The sequence below is a fragment of the Lontra canadensis genome, unplaced genomic scaffold (genome assembly GCF_010015895.1).
Source record: "Lontra canadensis isolate GAN:19392208 unplaced genomic scaffold, GSC_riverotter_1.0 scaffold110, whole genome shotgun sequence".
NCBI lineage: Eukaryota > Metazoa > Chordata > Mammalia > Carnivora > Mustelidae > Lontra > Lontra canadensis.
The window spans coordinates 5,610,228-5,622,882 of record NW_022631104.1 but is presented as its reverse complement, the minus strand read 5'-3'; the positions used below and the strand labels follow the sequence as shown (position 1 = coordinate 5,622,882).

The window sequence follows — 12,655 nt, the reverse complement described above, 5'->3', positions numbered from 1 at the left end:
GCCACCCAAGCCAGCCTCCTGGGTCACAGAGAAAACAGAATGGGGAAGGACCAGGAGTAAATGGGAGGGGAGATAAATGGTGAGTTTCCAGCCCAGTTTATAGGAGCTTTTACATACTAAGGATATTAACTCCTTTCTTTTTAAATTAAAAAATCTTGTTTAAAATGTTGTGTGGTATATAAAGATTTACTTTTCATGGAGACAAATTTAATAATCCTTTTCCAGATGATACCATGATTATCATCCTTTGTTTCTCTGTTCAGAGGGTCTTTCACATATATTAAAATTGATCCTAACTTATCATTTTTTTAGTTATTTTATAAATTCATTTTTCTTATTGTTAATTGTTTTACAAGGTAACACTGTCCTTTTATTAAAAGACTTAATAAAAGTTATTTTTTATTAAAAGAATACTTATTATGAGATATTTGGCAAAGATGAAGGTGAAAGCAGGAAACACTCATAATTTTACTACCCAGAAATAAATGTTACATATACACCTCTAGGTCATATTAGACACATCATATGTATACCCACCTATATAACACATATACACACATCATATATACACCCACATATATACACACACACCATATGTATACACACAGCACACATACATACCACACACACATATACACACATACATGTACACACATATATCACATATATATCATATATACCATATATCATAACATACAATATATACACACATCATATATACATACATCACATGCATACACATGTACATGTCACATACATCATACACACACATCACACATGCCATATATACACGTGTCATATATACACAAATTATATGTGTACACGTGTTCACATCACTATATATACATCATATGTGCACACATCATGTGTATGTCATATTAACACATATCACATATATACACAGGTGTATGCACCCCTAGATGCCACATACATGCACATATCACATATATGCATGTGATGTATACATGTCACACATGTACACATGCACCCATGACAGAGAGACTAACAGCCACAGAAGAAAGATCATGAATGGAGATATGTACGAACATGAGTACAAAGGAACGAGTATCTGGCTGATTCATGTATATGCACATATACATACACAAACACAAATGTACGCTTATCAATCACTGTTTATCTACTTTTTGAGCCTGATTTTCACAGAAAATTGTATCTGAAATCGTCAGTGTCATTATCTTTGTAAAACATGATTTTAACTGAAGTATGTGGTTTTCTCTCCTTTCAATGAGCCACAATTTATTTTACCAACTCCATTCAGTTGGACGTTTGAGTTATTAAATCTTTAACAGCTACTTAAATGATATGAACGTTTAAAGACATTAGACAGAAATAAACCAAAAATCAAGCTGGAGGTAAATTAGATTTACATTTAATTTCAAAAATAACTTGAGGGGCACCTGGGTGGCTCAGTGGGTTAAGCCGCTGCCTTCGGCTCAGGTCATGATCTCAGAGTCCTGGGATCGAGTCCCGCATCGGGCTCTCTGCTCAGCAGGGAGCCTGCTTCCCTTCCTCTCTCTCTGCCTGCCTCTCTGCCTACTTGTGATCTCTGTCTGTCAAATAAATAAATAAAATCTAAAAAAAAAAATAACTTGAGGATTAACAGACATCCTTGTAACATTGAATCTTCCCAAAGACTTGGTATATGTATATATATTTGTCTATTCAAATTTTATGTTCTTCAACAAGGGTGTGCAGTTTTTCTATACATCGTTTCAGTGAATTTATATTTGCTTATTTGTATCTTGTGCTTTGATCGCTAATTTAAAATATCATATTTTCCAACAGGCTACTGCTGATATTAAGAAAGATATAAATTTTTGTAAATTATTTTGTGATGGGCCCTTACCTCTTCCTTTTTATTATTATTTTTTCTATAACGGGTATTATAATGTTTACATGATGATTATTTTTCATTTATTATGGCTAGAAATTCTGGGACAACTTTTTTATTTTTAATAATTGTGACAGAGACCATTATTATGCTTTTCTTTTTATCTTAATGGGAACACCTTTAATGTTCTATCATTGGATAGGATATTTTGTCCTGGGATTGGGATTGATTGCCATCTGTTAGCTAAAAATGCAAATATCCTTGTATTCCTACTTTATTGAGAGTTTTAGTAAGCAATGGATGCTGAATTGTGTTAAGTCCCCTTTTGACATCTCCCAAAATGACAGTGAAGCTTTTCATTTTTGATCTAGAGTTGGGGATGGTTACCTGAATAATCTCACATAGGGAAAACTTGCCAGTGGGTGGCATGGTGAATTTGATTTACTAGTGTTTTACACAGGTGTCTTATACCACTGTTCTCAAGTTAGAGTCATCTGAGGTTTTATTTTCTCATGCTGTCTCTATCACTTTTAGTACCAGGCTCATCACATAACACAGTCCTTTAAGAAGTCCTTTCAGAGAGAAGTCCACTCAACTTGGAAACTCTAGGATTTTCCAAAGTATTTGATCATAAAATGTGCTTTTTGTATTACTTGCTAACATTAAAAGTCAAACGACAGGGACTCTGAGTTGAGTGTGGAGCATGATGCAGGGCTCGATCCCAGGACCCTGAGCGCATGACCTTGAGCTGAAACGCCTGGTGAAGTGGAAAGGAGCAGCCTGTACTGCGTGTGGCGAGGGCATTCCTGTGGACCCAAGGACCCCTAGAATGTCCTGAAACCCTCCGTGTTCCCAGAACTCTGCTATTTCATGCCCACTTCCCTGCTTTCCCATCATTTTCAAACTTCACAATCAACCTATAGTTAATGCATGAAGAACCCCTGTGCATCAGAGCCAGGTAATAAGTCTGCACACTTCGAGTCTCTACCTTGACAGTTTTATTTCACTTTTAGAGCTAAACTGAAATAAATCCGGTGTAGCTTTTCCTGCCTTAGTGGGAATGGTTTTGTTTGCAATTTCATGGCCCTTTCCCCCCTACAAAGTTACTTAGAATCTTCTGTTTGTTCTCTATGTATTTTTTACGGTGAACTTATTATTTTTTTATTGTACAAATAACATATAATGGCATCTTCATTATTAAAAATTACTCGTGGGGCACCTGGGTGGCTCAGTCAGTTAAGCATCTGACTCTTGGTTTTGGCAGCTGGATTTCGAGCCCGAAACCCTCTACCTTTGCCCTTGGATCTCTCAGGGACACCAGGGTGCTGTGCTGTCCGGGTCACAGAACACCCCCCCCCACCCCCAGGAGGGATAAGCAGATGGGACAGATGGACACTGGATCCTCTCACCTTATTGAGGGTGTTGAGAGCCGCCTGGGCTGCCATGAGCGCCGGCTCTGCTTTGGTCAGGTCCTCCTCACAGTCCTTCTGCTTCTGCTTCACCTCAAGCATGATGAGGGCCACTCTCCGCTCCTCCTCGTCAGCCATGGCCTTCTCTCTGCTCACCTTGTCCGTCTCTATGCCGACGACCTGAATCAGCTTGTCGGCGTCTTCGTTCTTCCGCCTCAGCTCCCCCTCTTGCGCGGCCAGCCTGGCTTTCAGGCCATCCACCTGCCGTGGAGAGGTCCCGGGCTTAGCGGGAGCAATGGGGCTTTGGACGGGGTGGGGGGCCTCTGGGATCTGACCTCTAGGGGAAAAATGCCAACTCCTGATGGAAGGAAGGCGCAAAGCTGAGCTCTACTCTCGAGTCAAGTGCCTTGACCCGGGAGAGGAGAGGGAACCTGGACTCCCTCTTCCTCCTCCCTCTACAGTAGTCGTCATAAAAGATTCTAAGCAACGCATGTCCTGACCTTTCTTTCTCCTTTATGCCCACATGATGTAGGCTGCTTCTCATGGACATTGGGGCCCGCCTCTTATAAAACTCCGTGTGCCTCATGTAATACTTTCCACACGAGTGGGCATGTGTCATTAATTAATCAGATTAATCTGATTAATCATTAATTAATCAGTCATTATTTAATGGACATTGGCCAGTGTGAGGTATGCCAAGAACTGAGCAAGCGACCGAATGTGGGGACAGACAGTGGCCAGACCGTGTATAAACGCAGAACTCTGACCACCCACAACCATGACCCTCCTGGTGCCCAGGAGACCGACCCATTATGTACCATCAGTAGCTCAGGAAGCCAGTCTGCTGTCTCTAAGTCAGTCAGACATGTAGGAAGTCAGACTCCCATCTCCGTAACAATCCAGGAAGGCAAGCAATAGATAGCCTCTGTAACAATTAAGATTAAGAGCGGACCCCTTCCTTAACTTTTGTCTCACCTGCCAACTTAGGACTGACCAGAGAAGGTCAGACACGTTCCCCTAACTGATCACTTGGGCACCCAATTCTGGGGAACCTGCCACCAGCTTCCGCAGGCCCCTAGCCTCCATTGGACACACCCCATACTTTGCCTTTCTTGAAGGCATGAAGCTCTCCCACCCCTCCACCTGCCTGCCTTTGAGTCTCTGCCAAAACCCAGGTGCTAGGGGCTGACTCCCAGCTAGAGCGAGCTAGAGCGAGCTAGAGCGAGCTAGAGCGAGCTCTGAAGAGAGAGCATTAGCTTCTTACTTGGTTGCTCTTAGTCAGTTCCCACAATCCTTATGAGAGAGATGACTATCAGAGAGAATTCCAGTGGCCAGACCAGAACCCAGCAGGGCTCTCTATCCAGCCTCTGGATTCATATGCATTTTGGAGGAAATAATGAAGTGCTGGGAACATTAGCACGTAGGAATGGTCTATTTCTATGATCTGCTGGAGGAGGAATGGTTTTCTCTGTTTCAATCAGTCGAGGGGAGGGTGCTGCTTCTGAGTGTGGTTCTGGGACCAGCAGCAGCAGCCCCTGGGAACTTGCTAGAAACGTAAACTCTCGGGCCCACTCCAGACCTACTGAATCAGGAATTCTGGACTGGGCCAGGCAATCTGTGTTTTTGTAAGCCCTTGTGGTGATACAGAGGCCCACCTCCACGTCTGAGAGTCACTGGCCTGGTTTTACGGCCCTTTGACATGCAAAGAGAAGCCTCCTCACATCTGTTTCTTTCTGGGAAGCAAAAAAAGCCACTTGTCTTTGCAATATGGCCCATAAACTTTACATTGCAGGATGACCTCCTGTGTCTCATTTTCCTGCAGCCCATTTCCATGCAGCAACTGAAGATGACTTCAGAGCTCCTGAATCATGCCAAGCAGATTGGAAAGCTTTATGATGCAAAATGCAGAAGGGGAGAAAGGAAACAGGCCTAGATGCTGCCCAGTAATTCCCTTTTCATGGCAGATCAAAAGAGAAGTAAAGGAAAGCGGAGGGGTGGGTTGGTGGGGAGAGAGAATGCTCTTTAATTTTGTGTATTCGTGGGAACTGGAGACTTTTTGTTAACCTCAAATGAAGGCCTGCTCCCCAGAACGAGTCTTATATGCCTGTGCCGGAAGGTTAATCTGTTTCTATCTCCCGTCGTTCAGCTCCAGGGAGTTATTTCTACAAGGACAAAGATGCGATTGTAAACCAAAATGATTGAACCACATAATCACCGCAGTCAGAACACACACCAGTAACTTTTTGTTCCTTTTTAAATCTTGGGAGACTTGAGAAAATTGGAGTGGGATTTTTTTTTTCCTTTGATTTGTTTTTGTGGGGTTTTTTTTTTGTTGTTGTTGTTGTTGTTGTTTTGCCTGTTTGTTGTTTTGCTGATTGCACATAGACTTCATGACCTAGGGTCCAAGGTAAATAATCACCAGCACCGTGAAGGGAGCTTTATGGCTCTTAAGCTGTGATAGGAGGGTCCCGCCTGTCAGAACGAGGTGTTCCCCACGTAGCTAAAGGGAGGGTGTGAGTGAGGCTCATTTTATGGCTCTTCTGCCATAGAATGGTATGTTGAAAAAGGTCAAGTTAAAATTTCCTCTTCTCTTTTCCCTTATTCAAAGCATTCGAGCCCCTCTTTGGCTCTCTTCTCTTTAGACACCCTCCCCCAACCCCGGATAGGAGGATTAAGAAGGACAATGTCACAACCAGCAAAGAAAGCCTCTCCCCAGTCTTGCCAGCCCCATGAATGTTCATTCGGGGGATGGGGGGTTGTCAACTGAGTGGCGTGACAAGAGGCTGGTGGTGAGAGACCGTCCCTTCTTCAAGGATCAGGAACATGATACTAAAGAGAAAGGCTAAGCCTCCCAGACCTTTCTCCTCAGAGCCACAGAAGGAGGAGCGAGAACCTGGGATAACCCACAGCAACCCCCACTGAGCCAAGGGCTGGAAGCCCAGGGCTATTTTCCTTCTTCTTCTGAGTCCCTCTGGTCACCCCACCGTGTTCTCATATGAATTCACGCTTCACGTAGGTGCTCCTCTCAGATGGAGAGGGTTCCCATCTCTAGTAGACCCATGGTTGTCTGCCTAATAACAACTTCTCGGCCCTGTTTTGGAAACAGAGTTTGAATTTCCTTTGGGGAATTCTCCCTTCCCACATCCTCATAGTCTGGGTGGAGCTGATTCTAGTGCTTGTCCTTTGAACCTCGTTTGGCCAAGGAGAATATCCAAGTCCCAGAGAATGGTTCCTGTGTGGGCAGAACGATGATCGGAAGAGGCCAGTCAGAGCCACTGACCATTTATCCAGGAGCTTGGCAGAAAATCCTGGGAAAGGCGAACTCCTTCTTACAGTGGGGCTGCAAAGCAGACAGAAGGTGACTCCGAGGTTGCCAGAGCCCAGGAGGGTCGCTTGCTTGAATAGGGATGGTTAGGGAGGATCTAGCTCCAGTCCTGTCCAGATTCAGCTATATCCCTGAATTTTCTTGGTTTTATTTGTTGTTGTTGTTCTTTGGCCTAAGTCAACTTCAGTTGGATTTGGTTAGCTGCCAAATATATCATGTAATCTCAAAAAAATTTTCTCTCTCTCCTGTCTTTTCCTCTTCTTTCTTTCTTCTACTTTTTTTTAAATGCTAAGTGAACTTGAATTCATTTTTTTTTAAAATTTGTAACTGATAGAGTCCTGATGAATACATCATGGTGAATTATTGAACCATCAACTTCAGGTAAATTCAGTGGCCTGAGATTATTTGAAACCCCAGGATAAACTGAATTTAAGAGTCTCTAGACAGACAGACTTGGGGACTAAATCTTATATGAAGGGAATTGGCAAAAAACTGTAGGCCTTTTATGAACATTTCTTCAACCCAACAGCCTCATGAGCCAAATACGGAGTGGGGATGACAGTGGGTTCTGAAGATGCCAGCAGGAGGCAGAGTGAGATCCCAAGTCAGAGTTGGGAGTTCTGACTGTGCCAAGAGAAGGAATGGAACAGAAGGGATGCCAGCTGTGAAGCTCTCATCTGAGGCAGCAGCAAAGACAGACAAGGCCGCCCAAAGACCCAGCAGAATAGGCCACTGTCAGCAGAGCCAGTGAGAGCGAGAAGACCACAGCATGGGGATTCACCACTGCCTCCTAAAGCCATGACCACCACCACCGCCCAGATGGGAAGGAGCAAAAGACCCTTCACAGGGAAACAGCCCGGAGGTAGACTTAGACTCTGAACTGACTGCCCTCCAGAGACTGAGTTTTTAACTTGAAGTGACCAAGGCAACCTGAAATGTAAGATTAGGAGTTTTCTACTACTGGGGCACCTGGGTGGCTCAGCTGGTTGAATGTCTAGCTCTTGGTTTCAGCTCAGGTCATGATCTCAGAGTCATGGGATTGAGTTCTGTGTTGGGTTCTGCGCTCGGTGGGGAGTCTGCTTCCCTTCCCCATGTCCCTCCCCCTGGCTTGTGCACTCTCTCTCTCTCAAATAAATAATCTTTATAAAAAAAAAGAACTTTCTATTCTTAAATGAAAAAGGCAGCTCTCTAGCTAAGTTAAATTCAGTTACAGAAAAATAAAGTTATGTTTATGACCCCTTGAGTCTAAGCATGAAATTATGTCTAAAATTTATCAATTTGGGATGATCATGTAATTATTAATTATTGTCCTTCTCACCAGTCTAATTACTACTCCTAACTAGTGTTAGGAGTAGTAATTAGACTGGTGAAATCTGGAAATTAGATTTCCAGTAATTAGACTGGAAATCTGGAGTCCCTCTGAGCCAGGGTTGTGAGATTCATTTAGCCACGAGATTATGAATCCCCAAAACTGTCCTCTGTGGGTAGCAGGATAATGATACCACATAATACAGATCATTACCCTTATACCAAGATTATGATAATATACTTAAGGCTTTTTCTATCTAAAGAACAATTTCAGATGAAATGTTTACAACAGAGTTAGGAAGCCAAGACACCATTTTTATAAGAAGAATCATCCTTGTAACCATCCATTAGTATGAAATACATACAATGTCTACAGTATTGGGGAGCCCTTCCTCCAGCCCCACTCTGAGCTTGTAGGTGACTTTGGAAAGTGTTTGTTTGGTTGGCTCCCTGGCCATCTTATCTACCCATATGGCCCTTTATCTGCACGTTTATAGAACACCTACTATGAGCCAATGAATCCTGGTGTCTGCGCTTAAATGACTGCTGGTGGTATGACATGACATATACAAGAGAAGAAACATAATTCGGGGATGGGACCTCAGAGATGGGAAGGCACAACTTCTCAGAGCTCAGAAAGGGCTTCTGGGAGCAGGGGGTAGCAACAGCGACAAGCTGACAAGGGCAGGGGCGGATGTAAAAACCCAGAGGCATGAACAGGCTGCGGAGATCGGGGACAATCACAACCAGTAAGAAGTTCTGGATGCCGGGGTGCAATGGAGTAGATGGGAGGAAGAAAGGGTGGCATATAGGCAAAGATACAGTTTGAAAGTTCTAGAAAAGTCCAGAGAATCTGCAATGTAGTGTCTAAAACATTAATGTCCACAGAAGAGAAGACTTAAGCTTGTGGATTGAGCAAAGATCCTTCCAACAGCAAAGATCTCTTCAATATCCCTCTGGTTTGGTAGCCGCCAGCCCCACGTAATGAATGGGCACCTAAAATGTGGCTTGTCCTAGTGGTGATGTTTTAGAAGTATAACCACACACACTAGTTTTTGAAGACATGTAGAAAAAAATTACTTCATTGATAACGTTTTTATACATTGATTACCTATTAAAATGATAAGATTTGGGATGTGTTGGGTTCAATAAACCTATTCTTAAAATATATGAAGTAATTATGTAAAATTGAAATACACGGTCAGAATTAAATTCATTTTATTCCTTTTACTTCCTTTGGTACAGCTACTAGAAAATTTAGTTTGCATATATGACTGGTAGGATATTTCTATTGGATATTATGTCTAGAATACAGTGGGTGGACCCATCTATTCATTCATTCATTCATTCATTCATTCAACAAACATTTAATGAGTGCCCACTTTGTCCAAGCACTGTTTTAGACACATCAGATGCATCAGTGAACCAAACAGATAAAGATCCTGGTCCTTACGTAGGTTGTGTCCAACAGATGGGGACAGACACCACAAACGAAAGAAAACAAATAAGTAAATTACATGTTGGTGGGGTAAGTGCTATGGGAAAAAGATAAAGTAGAGCAGAATAAGGGACACAGGGGTGGTGTGGGGTTGCAACTGAAAATGGGGTCATCGGAGTAGGACTCACTGAGAAGGTGACATTTGAGCAAAGAGGAGGAGATGAGGCAGTGAGCCATGGGGTGAGAGAGGGAAGAACACCCAGAGAGAGGAAACAGCCAGTGCAAAGGCCTAGTGTTGTCTGAGGAGATAGCATAGCAGTGGCACAGCCAGAGAGAGAGGAACGTTGTGGACATAGGGTAGTGGGAGGTGAGGTATGAGAGTCTGCAGGGAGCCATGGCAGAGAAGCCTGGGGCACCATTTTAACTAGGGAAATGGAAGCCATCTCAGGGTTTGGGGCAGAAAGGTGACATGTTCCGACTAACGGTTTGAATGCATCATTCTGGCGACTCTGTGGATGATGGACCAAAGATGGGCAAAAGGAGCAGACAGATGAGCTAGAAAGGTGCTCTGGTTGCCTGGGTTAAGGATGCCAGTGGCCCAGATCAGGGGCGTGGAAGCACAGGAGGTGCACAGCGCTGGGATTCTGGGCATATCTTTCATCCCACTAAATGAAATGAAATCCTCTCAACATATTGCAACTCTGATTCAAGAAACTAAATCAGGGAGAGAGGACAAGTCAGAAGAAGCAAATTCAACAGTTATGCCAAAGACAAAACTCTGAAATGATGACAATGAGCAAAAGGCTTAGATCTCTGTAGGAACATGGGATGCCCAAGAATTAAGTTGATCACAATTGAGTTTAATGGTGCAAATGCAGGAAAACCACACCACGTTCATGAGAGGCTGGCTCTGCAGCCAGCAAAGAGAACACAGAAGGGGGCCATCAAGGGACTGGCAATGTCTGATGGGCATGAGCAGGGGCAAAGAATGTGCTAGAATTGTCCTCCAATTCTCAAGGGAGGAACAGGAAATTGAAACAAACTTGTTCCCTTTGGAAAAGTAAGTAGAAATATATTACAAGGACAGAACCACAGGGACTTCCTTTTGATGGCCAACCACTGAGGAATATATGAAGAAATGCAAGAAATGAGACAGGATTTAAGAAGTCAGGTTCTGATGGTGCTTTGACAGATAATACAAAGAAATAAAAGAAAAACTAGTATAGTTCTGCAACTGTCTCTCCCAACCACTCATCTCTTTTGGTTCTGAAGACAGAAGGGAAGCCGGCCAGAGAGGAAAGGAAGGTAGCAGTAGAGGAGGAGAGTGGTAACAAGCAAGATTAAAGAGGTGCTCTGGAGGACTCCATCATTAGTATGTGGGAGCAGACCAGACCTGAAGCTCACAGTGGGCCCTTCTGCAGGGGGAGCTCAGCCTTAACTCCTGAAACAGTGTCTGACGACACCGAGGCCTCTGGAAAACCATACATGATTCTCAGACCTGGACCATGATCCCTCCAGTTCCCTGGAATGGGGTGCTCCCACTCCCTCTCGGTGCCCAGAAGGCAGGAGCAAAGGAAGACCGTCACCCACCTGGGCAGAGGTGCTGTGAAGCTTCAGCAGCCCGTTCTCGAGACGTGCTATTTTGGACTTGAGCTCTTTTCCATTTCTGTGCAGCAAGCTCTGGTAGAGTCTGATGAACTCCAGGAATGACTTGGGAGTTGTGTAGTTGTAGCGCTGTTCATTGGTCAGATAAGACTGAGACATCTGGTTGACACTCGTGTGGACAAAAGCCATGAACTTGCTAATCGACTGCTTGACTGTGGGCTGAAATTGAAAAGTGGAAAATAAAAAGACTGTCTGGATGTGAAGACGGAGGTGATGGCCTGCCCCACTCATGGCCTCATCCCATGGGAAGTTCTGTTCAACTAAGTCTAGTCAAGCCCGAAATTGAACCCTGAAACTCTGGACATGGAATTCCTTGTACCCCAGGTGGGTGGGACTTTGAGGAGTATCTCCTCTGCCCTCTCACCTCGATGCCTTCTGTGTTCTGCAAGAAGCGAAGGCTGACGGACTCCAGTGCCTGCCGAGGCCACTCGTGGAACCAGTCGATGGCCGTGCAGTTCACAATGGCTGGGAACTTCCTGCTGCGGACTCTCAGCTTGTTCCCCACGGGGGATAAACAGAGAGTCACCTGAGAAATCAGATAGTGGGGAGAACCAAGAGGGCATCAGGGAGATACTCGTAGTGAGACAGAGCTTTGGGTTATTTCCCAGAAAGTCGGGAATAAAATCCAACAGAGGAAGAAGAAAATCTGTCTATACTAGCCAGGCTTCTAGCCAAGAAATTAAGAATGCTGGGACTGCATGAGCCAAGGGAGAGGCTATTGCCCTTGAAGCAGATAAGGGCAGCCTTGCAAAATTGTTCAGGCAAAGAAGGGCACTCTACCCTCCCTGCCCACCCCCAGTATAATCTATGAGGGCAGTTTGTCCAAAATATCAGCAGAGGACCTCATGAACCATCTCTGGTCTGCCTATCCTGGGCAGTAAATCTTTCTATACCTTCAGTTGTCGTCGGACCCGATTTATAAAGAACTTCCAACAGTTTTCTCTGTTATCAACTAGACCTTGGCTCTTGACTTCATTCCTCACGTTATTTATGATGTTTTCAACTTCATCATCAGAGTAGAGGTCTGGGATCTCTCCTGGGAGAAATGGAACACAGATGAGTGGCTTTGGCATCTCTCTGCATGATACAATAGGACGTGAGATGCCATCCAAACTTGGGAAACAGGGCCTATGACTTTTTGGCCATGTCCCACCACTCTTGCTGGTGGAATTGGACAGATACTGTATATACTCCAAACTCAGTACAGGTGGAGGGATGATACTTTAAAGAATGGAACAAGGGTACATGGCATCCTTTTGTCCTGGGCTAGCAGCCCATACCAGAAGAGCTCTCAACTCTTTACTTCTTTTGCCTAAAACATTTATTTACTAACTCCTGTTAGGAAAAATTTTGCTTCTGAGGAGCTTAATATTTAGTAGGAGAAATAAAACAGATGTAAAATACCTATAATATAAATATAAGTGAAAGGAGCCATGAGAAAAAAACACATAAATCCATATATTGATGAAGAATGAGCTATCCCTTCCTACTGAAGAAGAAAGGGAAAGAGCATGAATGGTTTTGGGGATCCTACTATATGATAAGTATGATATCTTAAAATCAATGGGGAAAATGAACATTTAATACAGGGTATTAGGAAAACTGGGATCTGGAAAAAAATACTATGGTTGGATCCTTATATTCCATTGCACAGTAGG

The 12,655-nt window shown here is 43.8% G+C and overlaps 1 protein-coding gene across 1 annotated transcript in view; it reads right to left on the bottom strand.

Moving 5' to 3' along the window:
• Window positions 1-12,655, bottom strand: part of DNAH9 (dynein axonemal heavy chain 9) — a 313,067-nt gene that overhangs the window by 100,558 nt on the left and 199,854 nt on the right. Inside the window, exons 46-49 of the mRNA XM_032840101.1 lie at window positions 11,891-12,033; window positions 11,362-11,523; window positions 10,923-11,156; window positions 3,262-3,522 (exon numbers count right to left, since the gene is read on the bottom strand). Coding sequence (XP_032695992.1) covers window positions 3,262-3,522; window positions 10,923-11,156; window positions 11,362-11,523; window positions 11,891-12,033 — 800 coding nt within the window. The remainder of the gene's footprint in view (window positions 1-3,261; window positions 3,523-10,922; window positions 11,157-11,361; window positions 11,524-11,890; window positions 12,034-12,655) is intronic.